Consider the following 22023-nt stretch of genomic DNA (forward strand, 5'->3'; position numbering starts at 1 on the left):
CCATCAGAAGATGCTAAATGGCCATGATGGGCATCACAGGGTAGCTTGAGACATAAAGGGCTCCCCTCTACAGTCCGTTGGGAAACATAGCAATTCCCTCTGCCAGAGGCTGCAAGGAAGGGAAACCCTGAGTCTTGTAGTAAAACACTGACCAGCTGTGAGGTGGGAAAACTTAAATAGATCACAGAAGATCAGATCACTAAGATCTTGGGTTTAAGGCAAAAACAGGTATTTTTAAACTGTGAAGGGAGCCGTGTTCCTTTTAGGTGTTGGGAGAGCAACATGGATGGGTCGGATTCTACTACGCAAAGGTAGAAACCTCGGGTATTTACCCATGAGAAGCCTTGTCACAACAAACTTCCTGCTGCCAACCGCATCGCAGGGAGCGGCTGGGTTTGAGGATCGAGGTGTGCTATTTAAAACCATGCGTTGGGTTTTCGCCCGCTGTCTGCCAAGTCTTGTCTTTTGAAGAAGGGTGTCGATTTTACCAGCAGCAATTTGTAGCTATCACAATGGTGGCGAGAACAGAGGAAGCCCCGCCTGGCTCAGACCCTCACTGCAGACAGACAGACAACAGAGAATAGAAGACACAGAAGGACTCAGGCCCTGCTTAGGAAAATTCAGTACCTACAGACTGTGGGAAAGAAGTTATTACTGGTGTTGGAAGGGGAAAATCTGAGACAATGACCTTCCTTTTACCTGGCTGGAAATTATATCCCTTTTAAAAAAGAAAAAGTGTGTGTCATTTCTCTTGGAATTTCAAGAGTGTTATGATGGCAAAATGAAAGCATCTCCTTTGAGGGGAAACTGAAGAATGCATCATTATCAAGAATTTGGGGAGGGGTGCCTGGTGGCTCAGTCAGTTAAGTGTCGGACTCTTGATTTCTGCTCAGGTCATGATCTCCCGGTTGGTGAGATCTAGCTCCGCATCGGGCTCTGTGCTGACATCTCGGAGCCTGCTTGGGATTCTCTCTCTCCCTCTTTCTCTGCCCCTCCCCTACTGGTGCATGGGCACATTCTCTCACTCTCAAAATAAATAAACATTTTATTTTATTATTTTTTAATGTTTTATTTAGTTTTGAGAGAGAGAGAGAGAGAGAGCATGAACAAGGGAGGGACAGAAAGAGGGAGACATGGGATTGGAAGTGAGCTCTTTGCTGACAGCAGTGAGACTGATACAGGACTCGAACTCACAAACTGTGGGATCAGGACCTGAGCCGAAGTTGGATACTCAACCGGCTGAGCCACACTGGAGCCCCAATAAACAAACATTAAAAAAAAAGAATTTGGGGAAAGGGGGGTTGGACTATTGGTCAGAAAGCTTAAGAATTAGGTTGGGCTACCTCTTCTTTGCAAAAGATCAGAGAACTGAAGCTTTTCTCAATCAGGAAGAAGGATCTGGGTGGGTAAGCCATACTCCTGGTAGGGACTAAGAGTTTAGGAAGAAGAAGAGGTGGGAAGATGGGTGTGGTCATTGGAGTGAGCTGTTGTGAGGCTTTCTATCTTATGAGGATGAAGTTAACAGGCTTTCAGGGCAGAGGGGACTAGGTGAGACTGGAGGTAGAAGGTTATTAAGCAAGGGACCTCCTAGACATCACCAGGGCAGGAGAAGGGGTGATCACAAGGATGATCTGAGCAAGACCTTCTGAAGCCTGGGGGGATCTTCCTGGCCAGGGGAGGGAATGCATTACAGGCCAAGAAGGGCCAGAAAGGCCAGTGCGAATTCAGAGGAAACCACTTAACAAAGGGACCTTTGCCTGGAGTCAACATTCTGAGAATTTTACCAGACATGGAGGCCAAACCAATTGCTTCCAGATTAGGCGGTAAATCTGAGTACTTCCATCATTCTAAAATATAATCTATAATGGATTGAAGGGAGGAAGAGAGAACTGGTGAGGCAGTGCGATGATATGGGAAGAGCGAAGGCTTTTCAGCCAGACTTACTGTGTGACCTTGGGCAAGTTATTTAACCCCTCTGGGGCTCAGGCCCTTCATCTGTAAAATCAGCATAATAATATCTACTTTGGGAGGCTTCAGTAAGAAATGCCTGTCAAGTACCAACACAGTACCTGGAAACTGTAGGTGCTTAATAACTGTTAGTTTCCTTCCCCTCCCCAAAGCTGTGCTTGAAAGTCAATCATTATATGTCCAGTCGGACTGTCCAATATGGTGACCAGTACTAGTCACAGGTGGCCCTCAAGCACTTTACAAATGGCTAGTCTGAACTGAGATGTGTTCTGAGTGTAAAAAACATACTAGATTTCCAAAACTTTGGTGGTGTGGTGGGGAACTAAACTTAAATGTCATATTTATAATTTTATAGTGATTACATGTTGAGATAATAATATTTGGGATATATTGGATTAGCTAAAATATGTTATGACAATTAATTTCACCTGTTTCTTTATACTTGCTTTAATGCAACTACTGGAAAATTTAAAATGACTGTGGATCACACTGTATTCCTATCTGACAGTGCTAATCTAGCCATTAGATGTAGCTAGGGTTGGGAAGCTGTGTTCCAGAAGTTTATTCGTTTTTATACTTTGAGTTTATGCTTTGGTTCCTTGTTCCAATTTCCCAGGAAAAGACCCTTTTGAAAAAGTGTCATTCAGGGCTCAACCAAATGGGTGGAGGGACCTGTGCACCCCTGGTGGCTAAGTGTGGTGGTGGCCACAGTACAGGAAAAAGGAGGCAGGGCTGGTATTTGAGATACAGAGAGGTACCAGGTGGGACAGTCAGAATAGCTGCGGACGGACCATTCCTTCTTCGCCTGGAGCTTCACTCCAGATCCCTCTACCATTCTTTATTTCAGAAGGACGACCCCATTCTCTCTTATTTCAGAAGGCTCCCATCGTATACACGAACTTGGCAGGGAGCAGGCTCCCACCAGGCAGTAATAAACACAGGTGCAAGAGAAAATGTCACTTCAAAGCCACCTTCGGAAAACCGCAGTTTCCAGAGAAATGAACAGCAGACATTCACAGATATGAGAATGTTCTTTTTTTTCTCTCTCCCAAGAAGTGTGGTTGGTTTTGTTTTTTAGACTGTACATTTTACTGTACATTTTTTTTAAGCAAAGAAAGTTGGCATTTATATTCTGACCACAGGGATGTTGCTTTCCAAAAGCCCCAGTCAGAAACATGACAAACAGAAGTGCAAGTACATATCATGTCACGACAGAGCTTGGGGTCACTGACAGGAGTAGACAGTTGGTTCCTCCTCTTCCGGTGTCCACCATTTTCCCTCTGGGTGTCTGAACCCAAAGGCAAAAAGAAAGGTGGTATTTGGGCTCAATTCCTCAATGGCTACATTTAGAAAGACTGAAGGAGAAAGGTTCAGAGAGGAAAAGGAGAGAAGAAAAACTCGGGCAGGGGAAGAGGGAGGGAAGGAGAGATTTCCTTTCTAGTCACCCAATTTTGTGGTTGCCACCATGATGGGGGAAGACATGTGCTCTGGCCCCGGGACTGTCCTGGAAAATTAACTTGTGTCGGGAAGAGACTGGCCTGATCTGTTAATGACTTTGTCAGGACCAGAAAGGGACTGGGGAAGGCAGAGAGTCACAGGAAGGACAAGTATGAAGACAGGAGAGTAGAAGGGAGGAGAGAGGAGGCAGGAGGGATCTGGGTCAGTGGAGAAGGACAAAGACAAGGGATTTGGAGGCTCCTGGGCTGGAGCCAGAAGGCAATCCTGCATAGACAGTTCCGCACCAGCTCCTTGTGTGTTCCAGGTGGGTTTGGGGGCTGCCAGCTCAGCTCCGGGTCTGAGCCTATTAGAACCCTTCAGCAGAAGGGGACTCACCTGGATGTTGTATGTGGTGTGGTTGGCAAGTGGAAGAAGGGAGAAGAAAAAAAGAGAGGCTAAAGATCAATGGCAGGAGACTCAGAAGAGCAAAGGATGGGTTGGGGAGACCGAGGGAGAGGTAGTATGTTGGCAATGAGGAGAGACCTGAAAGATGGAGAGCAAGAGAGACAGAGATGTAGGAGAAAGCCCTCGAGATGCTTCTCATGCAGTATCTCCATGGCCATATGTCCTCTGCCCCCTCTTGACATGGTCTGGGGTGTGAAGGTTAATGCCCCTTGTGGAAAGGAGCCCATGTACCCTTCCCATCGCCATATGTCATTTCCACAGATGGATCCTCCTCAAGGATGTCATCCAGGAAAGGCGTCCCCCCATGTGCCACCCTGAGCCACCTTCCTCAAGGACAGACAAGGGATGGACTCTGGACACAGAAATGCCCGAGCCAGGGTGTAGACAGCATAATGAATCCCAAACACCACCCCAGGAAGTGGCCTGACTTGGTCACTAACTCACTGTGTGAACTTGGCCAAGTCCTTTATGCTCTGGGGGAAAGGGAGAGAGGGCTAAGGATGAGATGTTTGCAAACACCTCTTCAAACTTCAAAACCCTACCATCCTAAAAAGATTCAGATTCTCCCCCTCCAAAACCTCTAGAAGACTTCCTCTGTGTCCAGGAGGAAGCATAGCGACGCTCTACCAGCTTGTGCTGTTGGTACTGCTGATCTGGAAACCATAACATCTAGAGGCATGGAAGAGTTCATTTGTCCTTAGAACTTAAAGGGAATCCCAAGAGCTGGTACAATCCAGTATTTTGCGAATTAAGAGACTGAGGTCCAAAGAGAAAAAGGGTCTTGCCCAGTATGATCAGCTGGTTCTCCGGTGGTGGCTCCAGAACCCGAATGGAGAGCACTGGACTCCAAGTCCAATGCTCCTTTGGCCATCCCACTCTGCTTTCCTCAGAAACCCTCTTGGCCTGTCACAGGCTCATGGGGACTTTCTGTCCCAGCTTCCCCTGAAAGAGGTAAAAATCCTAAAGCAATTCCAAAGGTTAACATCCTTTATGCCCTTAGGTCTCATAAAGCCCTTCTCTCTTTCCCACACATAAGTCCTGGAAGTTAACCTTCTGGCTTAAGCTGATGTGATGGCTGTGGGGCATCATGTTTAGCAGAGGAAGCTGGGTCAGGCATGGCGGTGGGGGCCCATCCCTCCCCAGTGCTCAGGTGGTTGGGAATAATGAGGAGTCTGGGCAGGGGATGCCCTAGTCTTCCTTCCAAACAAGTGTGGGACCAGAATCGCTCCCTTCTCTTGTCAACTGACAGTAGATAATCTCCCACTACCGGGGCTGCTGGGAACCCGCTCTCGCACGAAGAGTAAATTCTCCGTGATCTGTGTGAATGAAGAGGAGGAGTCTGGGAAGTGGGAAAAATAAGTTGAAGAATAAAAACAACACTGGAGCCATAAGCAATCCAAAGCCGCTTGCTTACACGCTACATTCGTGATTAGAAAGGAGGGAGTCCGCCTTTCCAAACACTCAGGGCTCAGTCCGACATTTTAGCGATCGAGTCCGCTTTCCCTGAGCACACCCCGGCTGGGTGGGTGGGGGGGGGGACAGGCCTGGAAGGGGGTGTGGGTGGTGGTGGGGGCGTTGACAGGGAGACGAGACTGTCCCTGGATGTAAACATCACCATGGAAACTCCACAAAGACTTGCCAGTATAGATTCTTTCCCCTTTATCCACCCTGCAAGGGTGAGAGGAGGAGCCCCCCTCCACCTCCCGCCCTACGGGCCTACACCGTGCTCTCCATCACCCACTCGGAGCTGCCAAATGTTCCCCGGGCCCCCACCAGGTCACTCTCCTCAAAGGGCAAGAGCATGCCATTGACAGAGAGGCTGCGCTTTGTCCAGATGTTCGAGACCCTCCGAGGGGGGCTGTAGCCACCCGGGGCGACCCCTCCGGCTGCCGCAGCTGCAGCGGCAAAGTCCCCCATGTCGAAGGAGTGGCTGCGCTTAGCCTTGCCCTCCAGGGGCAAGGGGAGCAGGCTCCTGGCCCGGGCCGCAGGCGGCCCCAGCAGCGGCTCTCGGTCCGAGTGGTGGCCCCTGGCCGATGTCCCAGACCCTCTCCCGCCCGGAGTCCTGGAGTCCAGCAGCTCCTCCTTTCTCTGACTCTTGAGGTCCAGGGAGGCAAAGGCCCCCATCAGGCGGTCAAGGTTGGGCTTGGGGCGGGGAGCAGGCGGGGGGAGCCTCCAGGGGCCCCGTCCCAACCCTGCGGCTTCCCCGCTGCCCAGGGAGCTGGAGGAAGAGGAGTCGCTGCCTCGGGCCAGGCTGGCACTGAAGTGCACGAGCTCATTGCGCACCACCACCTTGGGCGGCCCCGGCACGGGTGCCCCGCTGGGCGCGCTGGCCAGAGGGGGCGGCGGGGCCCCGTTGGTCTGCGAGTGCACGTTGCTGACCGCGGCAGCTGCCAGCTTGCCTGGGGCCTCCTGGTTGCAGACCTTGTAGCGCACCATGAGGATGACGATGAAGACCAGGAGTGTGGCCACGATGATGCCACCGATGACCAGGATCATGGTGCCACCCAGGATCTGGCTGTGCATCGACTGGCACTGTGGGTAGTCAGCCTTGGTGAAGAACTGGGCGCAGCCCACGATGTTGGTGGCTGTGAGCGTCGTGGCCGTGTCGTCCCACATGGCCAGCACGCACAGGTCGTAGCCGGTTCCTGACACCAGGTTGTTGACCACGAAGGCCTTGTTGGAGGCTGGGATCATCCTGGGGTGGGTGGACGCAGAGGGGGAGGACGGTGAGGGTCGGCAGAGGCGGTAATAGAGAGTGACGAGGACAGGAGAGGCAGGGAGAGGGAGAGACAGACACAGGGACACAGAGGGAATGAGGTGGAGCAGAGGAGAGAGGGACAGGTGAAGAGACAGGAAAAGGAAGGGAGGGCAGGTGACAGGAAGTTGACAGGAAGTGGTGAAGGAGTCCGAGAGGTGGGAGGTGAGGGGTGCAGATAAGGAGCCAGAGAGGGACGGGGGGGGAGGGGGGATGAAAAAGGCAGTGACAGAGTTTCGGGGGTAGAGGGGTCAGCGAGAGGTGCACACGCAGACCAGGTGTAGAAATACAAAGGCCAGGGATGTGGAGGGTGGTTAAGAGATGGAGGTACAGAGAAGAAGGGGGATGCCTCGGGGAAAGAGATGGGAGAGGAAACACGGGAGGGGCAGAGGGAGAGACACAGAGAGGCAGAGAGGTTAAAGGCTGCAGAAGCAGAGACTAAACCAAGGGAGCCCCCTCCCCCAGCCTGACTCCATGGTTCCCTCAGACTCTGGGAGGTGGTGGGCGCCAGGCCCACCCTGGCCCTGCTCGAGTCGCCCGGGGACTCTACCCCTTTTTGTGTCCTGGAGATTCATCCACACGACCGACCGGAGCCCCTCCCTGGGCCTGCGCTGTGCAGGGAGAATGCTTGCTGCTGCAAACCGGCTAGAAAGAGTCTAAGCAGAAGAGAACTGGAAGCGGGGCGAGGGTGTTGACAGAGGTGAGGGGCACCACACGACGTTGAAGATGGGAGGGCGATTCTGCTTCCCAGAGAGAAGGGATGATTCCTCCGTCATGGGCATAGCGGGCCAGCCTCATCCAGAGAGGCCTGGAAAGAGATTCTCTGCTTGGGGAGGCCTGGACTGGTCCCTCGGCTCTGGGAGGCTCTGGTGGGGCAGCAGTGTCCCATGCTGGGGCCCGTCCACTCTCCTGGGCCTCTCCCGCCTGGCCCCTCCGGCAGCCTGGAGGTAAACCTTGATCTCTAAGGCCCTGTCTGGGTATCAGGCCTTGTGACATCTCAGGAGACCATGCCTGTGTCACCCCATAAACACTCCTGCAGAGAGATTCACCTAGACCTGGAGGGGCCACGTCCCTCTCTGCCTTTCCCACCGCCCCTCCTCCCAAAGGGCCCTCTGTTCTCCAGTCCCCTACTACTCAAGGGCTCCATCAGCACCCGTCAACCCCTCAAACCAGAGCCAGGCAGCTTAATTGAGATCTCAAATATGAAATACCGGAGCCTGAAAACTTCCACCAGGGAACTCAGCGTGCAGGATCGGAGCTGACAGGCATTTATTGACATCCCGTCAGTGGGCAGCCCCAGAGGCTGTTGCCTCCCTCCTCATTCTCCCAGCCTGCTCTGCTGATGGGGAAGCCACAGGGGAGGAAACTTTGTCCCCAGCCCCGCCCCTGGCCCATAGCTATAAGAGGTAGGGTGGTGGGGCTGGGGCTGGGGCTGCGGGGGGGGGGGAGAGGTGGGGGACGGGACAGGGGGGAGGGGGAGTTGCACAATTGCCAGGCCTACAGGCCAGCCCCTTGGGTCTATCTGTTTCACCTGGGCATCACGGCAACCCTGTGAGGATAGGGACTGGTGCTGTCATGACAGAGGAGGAATGGCCAAGACTCAGAGAGGTGAAGTGACTGGCCTGAAGTCACACAGCTAGGACTGCTAGGAGGGGCCACTGGCCTTTAACGCTAGTTTCTAGGCCCATAGTCTGGGCTTGCTCCTTACCATGTGATAAACATGGGGGCATTTTTCCTCATCTCACTGAAAAGCCCGCCCCAGCCTGTGGCCTGTCAGCCACCCCTTCCTTGGAACAGCGCCCAGAACACCACCGGGGCTCACACTCCTCCTCCAATAGGATCTCTGGTCTGCTGGGCCACCCACTGGGCAGAGCCCAAGGAGTCCTATGTGACCAGGGCCCCACAGGCCCCACTTCGCTTCCCCTCCAAGCTAATGATGTAAGTTGGAGAGGCAGGAGCTGTATACACCCAGAACACAGACGACAGTAAGAGCCAACACTACGTGTCAACTGTAGGCCAGGCCCTATTTTCTGTCTATTAACTCCCTTAGTCCTACAGCAACTCTCCAAGGTGGCCACTCTCGCAATCCTTACTCTGCAGACAGGAAGGAAGAGGTGCTGAGGTAAGAGGCAAACATATACAGCTAGCATTTGGCTCCAAATTCGCGCCACCCAGCACCTTGCTGGGACATGAGTAATGTAAGAGCACGTCCATTCGAGGAGGGGATGGCCCAGCTCGTTTACTGAACACCTGTTGTGTGACAGGGTTTCCACATTCAGTATGGCATTCAACCTTTGCAACGATCCCAGGACACGGGGGATGGACCATGAGCCCAGAAATCCTATCGGAGTTTGGCTGTCTCCTCCTGGAAAGCAGACTACCACTACTGCTGATTAATAATAAAGAAAAAGAGGAGTTAACACCGAGGGCTGGCTTACTACGTGCCAGGCACTGTTCTGAGATCTTTAAGGGGATTAATACTCATAATAACAATTGTCATCTCCATTAGACAGACAAGAACCAGAGGCACAGAAAGGTTAAGCTGCCTCCCCAAGGGCACCCAGCTAGTAACTGACAGTGCTGGGATCTGAACCAGGCAGTTGGGCCTCAGGGCCCCCACTCCTGACTACTGAGCCATCCTGCCTCTCAGACACTGCCCTATTTTCCTGAGGCCTCAGGGCAACTTTGTTTGGGCAGGACCCTGCCTGGCCTCTCCCCACCACCCCCCAGTCCCTGCTTCCCAAATCAGGCAAGATCAGAAGGTGATGAAGCCCCAAAGGGCTGTGTTGTTGACAGAGGTGCGATAGGGCGAGGCAGATCCTTGGCACCAGGGATGAGGGGTTGGGCTGGAAAAGCTTTGGACCTTAACTGGCCTGTCAGCAACAAGGCGGAGGAAAGGGACTACCTTCCAGGATTAAGAGCAGGGAAGCAGCTCCTGGTTCCTGTGTGTGTGTGTGTGTGTGTGCGTGTGTGTGTCTACTTACAGGAGAGCCAGAGCCAGCTGGCTCCAAATAGCCTTGGCAGTCAAGTCCGCCTTTGCCAAAAAAACGGTAATTGCCGAACACTAACCTTGTGCCTGGAAGTCTGCGCACATTATCTCACTTAACCCTCCTGACAGCCCCCGGAGGGAGTCATTATCATCATTCCCAATTTAGGGAAGGGGGACGTTAAGCAGTTGTCGCTTCCCCTCCCTTGGGGGAGTGGTGGAGCTGAGGCCAGATCTGGATCCTCGGGGACTCAGAGCCCACACTTCTAAGCAAGACTGCTTCCCACCCCAGGCAGTCAGGGAGATGAGCTGCGTGAGAAAGTCATGTGAAATGGGCACTATTAAAACTCTAGTGACAGAACTGAACTCATCTCTGGCCCGGGTGGCCCTGTCTACCTGCTCATGCCCCACAACACAATCAACTGCCGATCCTCCCCGTGAGAGGTGGAGAGCCTGGGTCCCCCTTCACTGCTGTCCATGCCCCACGGGCACTGTGGTGGCAGGTTCTCCTTCTGGACTTCTCCCTGCCTTCCCTCTCCACACACACACTTTTGCTTAGGTCCTACCGTCTCTGGTGTGCCTGAATGCAGCAGCCTCCAAACGGCCTCCCTGCCTCCACCCGTGCTCCCTTAAAGTCCATGCTCAGCACCGCCATCCCCAGAGTGCTCCATCTGAAACAACTCTGGCCATGCCCCTTGCCCACTGAAACATTCTTCAAGGGCTGCCCATGACCTACAAGAGACAGGCCAAGCTCCCGAGCTGGGCTCCCAAACCGGACTGCCCATCACACTCTTGTCCTTCCATTCACACACCCTCTGACTCTGCCCACGGTCTTTAGGAAAACACCTCGGAATCAGCTGGGTTCTTTAGGGGCAGAAGGCACACACACAGAGGGATATGTTACAAGGACCTCATTACAAAGGGGTAGATTTGGGGATGGGGGACCACAAGGGATCCTGTCATAACCCAGGGTTGATAGCAGCCAAGCTGTTACTCAATCTAGCCCTGAGCATATCAAGGGGAGGTCACCAGATTCAGGAAGGAGAAAGACCCATGCAGGCCAAGCAGAGCTACTCTGTGTGTGGCCCACAGGTCCATGAACAGAGAGTACAGAAATTCAGAGTAAGCATTATGAAAGTTTTCTAGCAATTTGGCATCGGCATGACATCCCAGTGCATGATCACTTTTTGTGATAACTTATTTCCATTACATTCTTATAAAAGCATTGGTCTCCAACAGATTGGGAAACAGCGCAAATCCCTCACTATGACTAGCTTGAGAGGGACTGATCCAGAGTAGGGATTCTCAGCCTCGGCACTGATGACACTTTGGGCCGAAAATTCTTTGTTGTTGGGGCTGTCGCGGGCACTGTAGGATGATTGCAGCATCCCTGGCCTCTACTGCCTGGACATGAGTAGCATCTCCAGTTGTGATGACCAAAGATGTCTCCACACATTGCCAGATGTCCTCTGGGGCCAACACACTGGAATAGAAAATTTGGTTGAGGGACAGAGGCAGCCAGGGGCAACCTTACAGCGCGGGGACTGGCCAAATGAGTATCCTCCTCTCCTCCCTCCTCCCCACCTTCTGCTGTTGCTCTCTTTGGCTGACCCCAACCAAAAGCTGGGGCTCGTGGCTGCACACTGGTCAGCCTTCCAGGGCACACAGCAGTATAGAAGAGGGGATCTGGAGAGGCCACGCAGTATATCTGGCACAGCCATCAGGTCACAGCCCTCCTTGCAAAAGACACATGCTGAAATCCTCATAGGTTTCTCTCCATCACGGAAACCAGCGACATCTCTGTTAGCAGAAAACATGAATTGCTATTTTAAGTTAAGTTGCCCCAACACATTAAATGTAACTAAGCTCGCGTGTTCTAAAGCACAATTTAAGGCTGCAACCCCAAGCACTTACCCAGGAAAAACAAAACAGGAGTACGTGGCTGCTCCTGGGTTGTTTTTCTTTTTCCCTATTAATATTCCTTTGGCATTCGTTCATTCAGCTTCATACTGCCAGACATATCTATAGCTGTTGTCTACAGCTGATGCCGGAGGCTTAGGAGGGAATCATAGGAGCATGCCGGTTATCCCACTATTTGCTGTCAGGTCTGTCTTCCTTTCACCTGTCCCCACTCTGTGTGGCAAGGAACTACATTTCCCAGGCTCCTTTGCCTGTTCCCAGGCTCCTTGGCCCGGGGCTTCCAGGAGCAGTTGGCCAATGGGGGCACTGGAAGGAGGGTGGGAGGAAGAGGAGACGCCAGCTGTTTCTTCCTCTTTTTCTGCCTCTGGTGGTGGTTTCCCATCAGTTCCTGAGCCCACTCTGTGATCCCAGCTCCTGGGGTTCTGGTTCATGCCAGATAGATTTGGATCTCAGGTTCTGGTCATTCCGTCTCCAGTGCTTCCCACCACTGGGTGGGGGTGGATGGGTGGTAGTAGCTGTAGCCAATCCCTGGGTGCCTCACTGTGCCCTGTTGTTGACACCCCTCCCCAGCAATTCCAACCCCTGTGTAGCCCAACCCCTGTACTGAATTCCCCCTTAGATCTAAAGCGAGCTTTATTCTTCTCAATAAATCCTGACTGAATCCTATGTGGCACAGGAGGTAACCTTTCCATGACGAGAATGTTCTGCCTATTATCATTTTCCCCTTTCACTTTGGGAAAAGACCATCATGGCTTCCTGTCGGCGGCAGCACATCTTGGCCTAACCTCGTGGAAACTCCAGCTTCGGGAAGCACTGTGCCACTTTCTCTGAGTGACTCCCCACTCCCCACATAAGCCGCCTTGACCCCTTTGCATCTAGCAGCCCCTCTTCCTGGAAATCACCTATCTTTCTCCACCTGGTGACCACGGCCCTTGAGGCCTGACCCAGACGTCATGTCTGCCCCCCCCCGCCCCCCCACCGAGAGCTGCCCCTGCCCTCCTCTCCCAGCGCCCTCCCTGCATTCCTCCCTTAGAGCTCTTCTCTGGCTCCCTGGAGGCCAGGGGCCACGTCTTATGTCTTACTCACTTCTATCCCCACTGTCAATCATGGTATCTGGCCCAGAGTCACTGCTGAGTAAATATTTACCCCACAGTTGAGTGAATGAAAGAGTGCTATGTTAAATGTTAAGGTCTAGACAAATGCGAGCGAATCTTATTTAAATATGACGGCTGGCTAATGGTGACTCTCAGACACCGGCTGGTCCTGCGGAGGTCTTTCCAGAGAGGCATTTTTCTATAGCCTTGAGGCTCACCGCGTGGCCTCCTGGCAACCTTTAGGGATGTGTATGGGTGTGTCAGTGCGGGCACATGTGTGCATGTGTGAAACAAAGTGTGTAGAACACATCTGTGTGTCTCAGTGCCATCTGAGAGCTGAGTGTGTGTGTGTGTGTGTGTGTGTGTGTGTGTGTAGGTGTTCACACATATATATATAGTACGTAAGGGTTCTGGTCCCAGGCAATGTTAGTCACTGCTCTGCCCCTCTGCGGCCCAGGCCTCACCCCCTTCAGACACTCTTGCATGTCCCTGACACTTCTGAGGTGACTCCCGTGTGACCTCTCCCAGAGTCACTTGCAGACCAGGCCTGCTCTTTCCTAACTGCTCCCGTTAAAGGCACTGGGGGCATCCGGGAACAAATGGGAGACACGCTGAGTCTCTGCCTGGGTCTCAGCACAAAGCCTGCGAGCTGACTACCAGACCTACTCCCTCCTCCCTGAGCTCGCTCTGGACCACATTCCCCCGTCTCCCTTGCAGTTAGGGGATTCCAAGTGGTACATTCTGGCAAACAGGATGTGTTCCCCGCCCCGAACCAGGCCTTAAACGAGAGGGACTGCCTGCCCCGAGCTCTCTTTCCTTTCTGCGGCCAGACTCGGGGTGTGGTGACCCGACCAGGTGGGTGACAGCAAGGCCCGAGGGGTGGTGGAAGCTGCTGCCCGCATCTCCAGGTGAAGAAGGCCTCCTGACTAACCCGGTTTACCGCCCTGGACTCTCAGGAGAGCGAGACATCAACTTTGATTGCGTTTGAGGCTTTCTGTGTTTGCAGCCATTTGCAGCAGCCTTAGGCTCTCCTGACTAGTGCAGGCTCTGCAGATGGGACAGGGAGGGCCTGGGGGGCTTGCTACCTGCGTACATGGGTGACAGCCCAGAGGGCTGAGTGTGTATGTGTGGAAGAGGAAGACACTGGTGCTGGTATCGACGCAAGAAACACAATCTCTGCTTTCTTGGAGTTGTCAGCAAATGCACCTCTTTTTATCTCCAGCCCCCAGCCCCTCAGCTCCCCCAGCACCACTTCTTTGCAGGTGCAGGTCCCCTCGTCCGTGATGCACCACGGCTGCCCGCTGAGCCCCAGCACTAATTTGGAGAAGCCACGTCAAGCTGCCTTACTCCACTTCCCCGGCTCTGCACCCTCATTATCCGGCTCTTCAGAGAAGCGCCAGCCTGCCAACCTCTCTGGCCGGCCGCGAGATCTCGGGGCACATGAAAGAGCCTCATTAAACCGAGGCAAGCGTCCCCGCTCCCCACCCTCTCCTTCTTTCCACAAGCCCCCAAAGGGGCCTGTTTGCATCCTGCACAAACCGCAAGGTGGAAAGGAGACCAGGCCGCTTCTATCCTGCATACAACTTACGGAGTACCTACCACGTGCTGGGCACTTGACAGACACGGTCTCTTTGATTCCGTGCACGGGCGCTCTCGGTGGGAATAATTATCCCCATGTTACAGACGAAGAGACTGAGGCTCAGGCATACGGGTCACCTGCTCAAGTGCACACCGCCGGAAAATGGCTGAGCCAGTGCTGTAAGCCCGGGTCGTCAGACCGTGGAGCATGAGCCTCCCTATACTGAATTACCTTGAACTGAACTGTGCAGAATCCGACTTTGGCAGGAAGTGAGTCTTAAGAGTCAGGCTAACTGACAGCAATAATAAAAAAAAAATCGTGTATTGCTACCACGACAGCTTATATTTATCGAACACTTGCTGTATGTCAAACACTGTTCTGAGTATGCTACATACATTAACTGATTTAATTCTAATGGCAACTCTGGGAGGGAGGTGTACTATTATCCTCCATGTACAGATAAATAAATTGAAGTGCAGAGAAGTGACTTGCCCCAGGTCTCACAGAGGGAACATGTGCACCTAGCCAAGGCTTGAGCTCAGCGCTCTCACATTACTTCATGATAGTAATGCTCATGATAGCCCTGAGAAGTTCCTTTCACAATTATGCTCCCATTTTAGAGAAGGTAACTGAATTGCCCCGAGGTTGCACAGCTAATTAGAGGTGGAGGTGGGATTTCAGGGAGGGATGAGGGTTGTCTGGCTGCTTCCTTATGCTTCTGTAAGGTCTGAAGACTGTGAGGGAGCCATGTGGGTATCTGTGGGCAGTTTCCTCACAGAGGGAGCTGCCAGTACAAAGGCCCTGAGGCAGGAACAGCGAGGAAGCTGGCATGGCTGTAATAGAGTGGTGGGAGGGAAGAGTGACAGGAAATAGGGTCATCAAAGTAGTAGCCAGGAGCGAGGTTCTGGAAGGCTCGCAAATACGTTCAGTGCTGTGTTCCAATCCCGAGTGTTGGCTGAGTGCCGAGGTCGAGAAGGATTCTGAGGCTGTGTTCAAATTCCGTGGGACAGAGTGGCATGGGGCAGGAAGGATCTGTGTCTCAGATTTGTTGTTTCTGGTCTAGGGATCAGAGAATAGTTACAGAGAATTTACTGGAAGTACCGATGCAAGTGGTGGCCACCCTTCTGGTGTCTCATGCCAGACGCCGGTCTTCCCTAAATGCCTGGCCCTGAGTGATAGCAGGGGAAGGCACATGGCCACTCTTTAGAATGGGATTATCATGGAGCTGGCGTGACTGGGTGAGGGCTCCAAGAATCAGAAGCCTCTTACCAACTTCTGACAAGGGCCAGGGGCCAGGGGCCAGGGACCAGGCTCTGTCTCTGCCTTTCTGCCTTTGCCACTGCTGAGAACACAGGCCCCCCACCCCCTCCGGGTGCCCTGAGGGCCTCCGCAAGTAAAGAAGCCACATTCAAGATTACTGAGATTCTGAGGCAAAGGCCCCCCTGCTACCCATTCCCACCACCCTTGGGAGAGCAGGCAGGGTTGGGGATCAAAGACCTTGTTTATTTGGCCTCTGGGTGAACTCTCTGGCTCTCCTCCCCCTGCGTCTTCTGAGACAGCAGCCAGAGGATCTTGTTATAAGCCAGTCAGATCAAGTCCTTCCTCTGCTCAATGCCCCCAGTGAGGCCTGTCTCATGTGTCAAAGTCCTGGCATGGCCCACAGGTCCCATGTGATCTGCACGTCTCCTCTCTTATTTCCTCTCTTCCTACTCACCCTGATCACTCTGCACCAGGGCCTGGCCTCCCTGCTATTCCTCAAACCTGCCAAAGGTGCTCCTGCCTCAGGGCCTTTGCACTGGCCATTGACCTTACCTGAGTGCTCTTCCACCAGGTGTCCATATGCCCACTACCTCACCTTCTTCAATTCTGCTCCAATGTTACCTTCTCTGATCACCCATTTAACACCACAGGCTCTCCCTCGCCTCTATCTTGGGTCCCCCATGCCCCTTACTCTGCTCTATTTTTACCCCAGTCCACTTTTATTGCCTGAGAGAAAGATGCTGTCATTGGCTTACTTACTATGCTTACTATTTTTTAATGTTCATTTATTTTGAGAGACAGAGAAAGCACGCATCAGTGGGGGAGGGGCAGAGAGAGAGAGAGAGAGACAGAGAATCCCAAGCAGGCTCCACACTGTCAGTGCAGAGCCCAACGTGGGGCTCGAACTCACAAACCATGAAATCATGACCTGAACCGAAATCAAGAGTCATATACCTAACCAGCTGAGTCACCCAGGTGCCCCTTCCTACGCTTCCTCTTAATTATCTTTTCTCTCCTTCCAGTAGAATCCCAGCTCTCCTTCTGGAGACCAGGGTTTTTTTTTTTTTTTTCTGCCTCTTTTGTTCACTGATATTTCCCCAGCCTTTAGAACAACACTTGGCACAAAGTCAGCCCTTAAAAACATTTGTTGGGCAGGTGAAGGAAATGCATGTTCTATATTTGCACCACCAAAGAGTAGCTACATGTGGCTATTTAAATGTAACTTCAAATTAGTTAAAATGGAATCAGACAAAAAATTCAGGTCCCCAGTCACACTAGTCACATGTGGCTAGAGGCTGCCACACCGGACAGGGCAGTAGGATGCTGCTCTTCCAGAGCATGCTGGACAGCTTTGTTACGTGCTCCAGCAGGAGACAGGTGCTTTCCTGCGTGAGCCCTGGCACCCCAAACGGATGGGGCCAGCCCAGGGAACGCTGTCCGGTTCAGAGGCCACTCCTAAAGGTTTCAATAGAATGCCTGTGTTTCTCTTTCTCCCCACAAGCTGTCTCGGTGACTTTGGAAAGCTTCATCCCTTCTTTCTGGTTTTTCCAGCTTTTCTTGACTCCTCTGACCTCAGGGTTTACTGGGATCCTTCTGGTTTCCCTGGGCCCGGCTCAAGCTCGTGTGCTCCCAGAGTGCTCTCTTTGCCTTGCCAAACTGAAGTTTGAGCACCCCCCCCCCCCCCGCCCCGCCTCTGGTCCTCTGTTTCTACATCGTTGTTCCTGTTTTTCCACTTTCCGCCTGTTAGTTACAGTTCTGTTGCATAAGTCTCTATTAAGAAAAATCCCTGATAAATCCAATCCCGACGATAGATGTCACCCCTCCCAGGAATACCTACCATTAGAAAGAAAGAGAAGCTTCAGAGGCAGCCGAGGGCAGTGGTGATGAGCAGACCCTGGAGCCAGCCTGCTGGGTTCAAATGCTGGCTCGGCCGTTTCCCAGCTGTAATAACTTACTGTGGGCAATTTCTTAACCTGCCTGTGCCTTAGTTTCCTAAAAATACCCCATTTCTGTAAAATGGGGCATTTATAAGCTCCACTTTATAGGGTTGCTATAAGGTTTAACGAGTCATGATTCACAAAGAACCTAGGTCGGTGTCTGGCACAGAGTAAGCTCCTCTTGAGGGATTGTTATATAAAGGAGTTGGTGATGCTGAACCAAAAGAAACGTACCTCTGACGGTGGAAATGCAGGCCTCGGGGATTTGTGCCTAACAAACCTCACACAAGCTAGAAAGCTGAAGACCTGGGCTGTGCCTGGGTCCTGGCTGGGTCGGCAGGGAGGCATCGTGCCTGCAACACTCACTGCAGGACATGTGTCCCCACCTACCACGTGACTCCGAGAGTGTTTTCCAGAAGACAGGTGGTGACAAGTGTTAGTTAAACCCTGGCTGAGTGATTGCAGAGATGGCTGGAAATCAGGCCACAGTGAGCCAAGCTCCAGCAGGCTGCCTCTTCGCTCCCCTCCCCAGAGGAAGGGCTTACCTGGTGACAGGTGAGGGTCTGACCCGGGGGAGACCCTTCCTTTGCTCTCTGACTTGGGAAGTGTGGCAGATCTGGCTGCCTGTCAGGGTATGGGAAATCGCCAGGCCTCGGGTTTGGCTGAGACTATAGTGTCACTGGGGGAGGCTGGCTCCGCTCCATGGTGCTCTTCCTCTTGGAGGGGTTAAAGTGCTGATACTGGGTCATCAGGGTTCAAAGCCAAGCACCATCACTTACCGACTGTGTGACCTTGGGCAAGCCGCTCAACCTCTCCGTAAAGAGGGAGGTTTACAGTTCAACAGGGTTGCTATGAGGACTAAAGAGTCAGCACCTGTGCTCTGACCAGTTCCGGGTCCATAGCGAGCACTCAGCGTATGCTAGTTGGTACCTGAGGAGTCATCTGGTCTCAATGGGGACGGAGAGATCAAGTTCCGGCCAGCTAGGCAGCATGCAGCCCAGCTCCGAGGCAGCCATCTGAGACCTGATGGTCTGTCTCCGTGTGGCCGCTGGCCCAGCTTGGTGACTCACCCACGTCTGCTGGTCTTTCCAGCCTCCCCTGCCGTCTCCACACACAGACCTCAGGAGCGCTGCTGGAGAGGGGCATGGGTCCCTCTGCAACAGACTGTTCTGGCTATCAGCACTGTGCTCACCACTCCGCAGGGGCAGGCCAGGCAGCCCCTCCAGCTTCTCACAACCCTGAGTGGAGGAGAGTCCTGGCCCACGTTGGGCCTTCTTCTTATGGGCCCCAAGCCACCCGCCTGGGAACACTCAGAACAAGGCGTTATTTATTTATTTTGTGTGGACACATCAGTGCTCCTCAAACTGGGCTTTGCTCTCCCATCCCACGTTGAGCTTTTTGCCTCTGCAGAATTAACATTCCCATTCCTTCCAATTTCCTCAGGGCCCCGGGTTCCACGTACAACCCGGCTGCTCCCCTCCAGTAGCATGCCAGGGTGGGTTTGGCCCTTCTCTCTGGGGCGGTCTGAGCACAGAGAACAGAGTCAGACCCCACCTTCCCCCAATGGGACATCCTACTTCTCTTGAGCCTCTTCCCATTCCCACCCAAGATTGCATCAGAGTTTCTGGAAGCTGCATCCCATCCGTGGCTCCGCACGGTCAATGGAAACGTTCTGTGATTTCCCCCAGGCTGCTATTAAGTCATGTTGTTCCATTCTGTTCCCTGGAAGCAGTGTTTCTACGATTGCAGACTTGTTTCTACCACCGCAGCCGACCCAGCAAGCTCTCCCGCCCGTGTCGGGCCTCTCTCTCTGGGTCTTTAATTTCTCTCCATCTCTCTTGATCCAGGTCTCTGTGGATGGGGAACTTCTCCCTGTATTTACTTGTCCTTCGCTCCCAGCCCCCAAGGACTGGGTTGGCATGTCTCAGAGGAAAAAGCGTGGGTTTCGGAATCAGACAGAAATCTCTCTTTGAGGGCCGGTTCTGCCCCCAACCATGGGACTCCGGATCACTTTCTCCTTCCGAACCTCTTCGCTCATGTGTGAAATGAGGATAGCAGGACAACCTCCTGTGTGGGTATGAAAAATGAAATGCAGTGGAGATAAGCATGGCCGCCCCCTCCCAGGGCGGCTGGTTACCCCCGTGAAGATGACGATGATAGTTGCCTTTCATCTCCTTGAGGAGCTGAGAAAGCTTGCTCACTAACAATTCATCACTTACAGAAAAAATGCAGAAGGTGTCAGACCAATTACACCTCGCTGTAAACACAGGAGTGTTCAAACCGAAGATTCCCCACCAGCTGCGTCCAAAATGCACCGGAAAAGCTAACTGGCAGACCCAGGTCAGTGCCACCCAGTGATGTCCCTGATCAGACAGTTCCCCGCATTGTCAGATCCATAATTTCACGGTGGCACCACCCAGCGGCAAAGTCACCTGTGGCACCAGCCTTCTTAAAAATGTTATCACAGTGGGGCACCTGGGTGGCTCAGTTGGTTAAGCGTCTGACTTCAGCTCAGGTCATGATCTCCTGGTCTGTGGGTTCAAGCCCTGCCTTGGGCTCTGTGCTGACAGCTCAGAACCTGGAGCCTGCTTCAGATTCTGTGTCTCCCTCTCTGTCTCTGCCCTTCCCCTGCTCATGCTCTGTCTCTCTCTCTCTCTCTCAAAAATAAATAAACATTTAAAAAATGTTATCACAGTACTTGCTTCAGCTGCATGTATACTAAAGTTGGAATGATACACAGATTAGTGAAGCCCTTGCACAAGGATGATGTGAAAATTCATGACGCATTCCATATTTTTCTGAAATTCTGCCCCACGCTACACCGTAAGTGAACCTTGAGGACATTCCGCTCAGGGCAATAAGCCAGATACAAAAGGACCAAAATGGCACAATTCCACTTATACGAAGTTCTGAGAGTGGGGGGAGACAAGAAGTAGAAGGGTGGCTGGGGGGAAGGGAAAGGGGAGCTGGTGTTTGATGGATGCGGAGTTACGGTCCGGAATACGGAAAGTTGGGGGATGGGCGGCGGTAGCACAAGTGTGGATGCATTTCGTGCCACCGAACTGCACACTGAAAATGGCTAAAATAGTCAATTTCACGTTACGCATATTTTGGCGCAATAAAATCAGTGCCCCCCCCTTCCCCCCGCAAAATGCCATCACAAAGCAAATTCTGCCAGGAGGGTAGGAGGGAGGTTTTGTTTCGATGATGGTGCTGAAGTCAACGCTGACCCTTGATAGAAGAAATCAAGATGATGTGAAACCCTCAGTTATTCATGGGTGAGTTTTGGGGTCCTGCCTTTCCCCCCAGTAATAATCCCCTCTCTGTGTCAGATGAGAAGCTCCCCGAGGAAGGGAACTGTATCAATCCCGAGGTCGAATCTGTGCTGTGTGGAAGAAAGAAAGCTCACTGGCCATGCAATGTACATACGCTTCTTCACAGCACATCTCCCAACCGCACTCGGTTTTCTTGCTTGCAAAATGGGTTAATAATAGCGATCGTACGGTATCTTTGTGAAAATTAAATACAATATTTGCTCAGTACCGGGTACAGTGCTTGGAACACGTGTGTGTAATAAAAATGCTCGGATTTGCTGTCTGAAGATCAGGTTCCATTTCTGGCCTCGCCGTCGGCTAGCTGAGCCATCGGGAACAAGGAGGTCTCGCTCCTGAGAATCTCCGCTTTCTTGTCTGTCACATGGGAAAGATACTACTGCAACTGGACTGTTGGGAAAACCTAGGAAGACGTGTCTCCTCAGACGCAGCATGTTAAGCGGTAAGGTGGTCACGGATGTGAGGTGGTGTTTTTTATAACAGGGACACTCAGCACCAGTGCACGAATCAGTGATCTGGAGACTGGTGCTTCCTTAAGGGCTGCTCTGAGCTGCGTGCCTGGAAGCCGGACCCCACGACCAAGTGGCGTGCCAGACACCTGGCTGGCCAGGCATCATTCTGCTGCGGCCTCGTCCCGCAGAGAGATGTCCTTTCCAGCCGGTGGGCGGAGGGAGCCCGCTCAGCACTTCTCCCGGCTGTGTTTCTGCTGATCCTCCCCCGGACACCTCTGCCTCTCACAAGCAGGCTGGCCGGGAAGGAATTAAACAGGGGTAGGGAGAGAATGACCTCTGGAGTCAGATCTTGACGCAGTGCGGAGGCTACTCTGCGCAGCCGAGTGGGAGGCAGGGTGGGGGAACAGAGCTGTCCCCCGCCATCAAATAGCCTCAGGTCCAGACTGCATGGACAAGGCTCTAACCCTGGCTTTGCCATGGACTTGCTGTGGGGCCTTGGGCAAGGCACTTTTCTTCTCTGTGCTTCAATGTCCAATTCTGACATTCTAGAACTCTATAAGAATATCACCAGAAGAGGGTGACCGGAGCCAGGCGGAGCAGGAGGAGGGCGGGTGGGGTACGGCCAGCAAAGAGGGGCGGGGAGCTCAGGCACCGCGTTCCCAACCATGAGCGCACAGAGGATTTGGCCCGGGAGTGACCCGGACCGTGAGCTCGACTTCTGACTCCCGACGTACCGGCCGCCTAATCTTTACCCCTGTTACTTCACTTCCCAGAACTTCAGGCTTCTTGCTCATAAAGGCAGTTTGCAAATCTAATTTGCAGAGCCACATAAGGATTA

The 22023-nt window shown here is 52.8% G+C and overlaps 1 protein-coding gene and 1 pseudogene across 2 annotated transcripts in view; one reads left to right on the plus strand and one right to left on the minus strand.

Annotated features, from left to right (window-relative positions):
• Positions 1–5413: 5413 nt before the first annotated feature.
• LRFN2 (leucine rich repeat and fibronectin type III domain containing 2) overlaps positions 5414–22023 on the minus strand; it is a 39312-nt gene continuing 22702 nt past the window's right edge. The window contains exon 2 of one of the 2 annotated variants that reach the window (XM_007085225.3): positions 5414–6565. In XM_007085225.3, the coding sequence (XP_007085287.3) occupies positions 5587–6565 (979 nt within the window). In that variant the 3' untranslated portion in view covers positions 5414–5586. Of the gene's footprint in view, positions 6566–18730; positions 19469–22023 lie in introns of those variants that run through there. The other variant, XM_042986289.1, reaches the window with a different exon arrangement.
• Positions 20100–20199, plus strand: LOC122238928 (annotated as a pseudogene).

This window comes from Panthera tigris, chromosome B2, assembly GCF_018350195.1.
Source record: "Panthera tigris isolate Pti1 chromosome B2, P.tigris_Pti1_mat1.1, whole genome shotgun sequence".
NCBI classification, from domain to species: domain Eukaryota; kingdom Metazoa; phylum Chordata; class Mammalia; order Carnivora; family Felidae; genus Panthera; species Panthera tigris.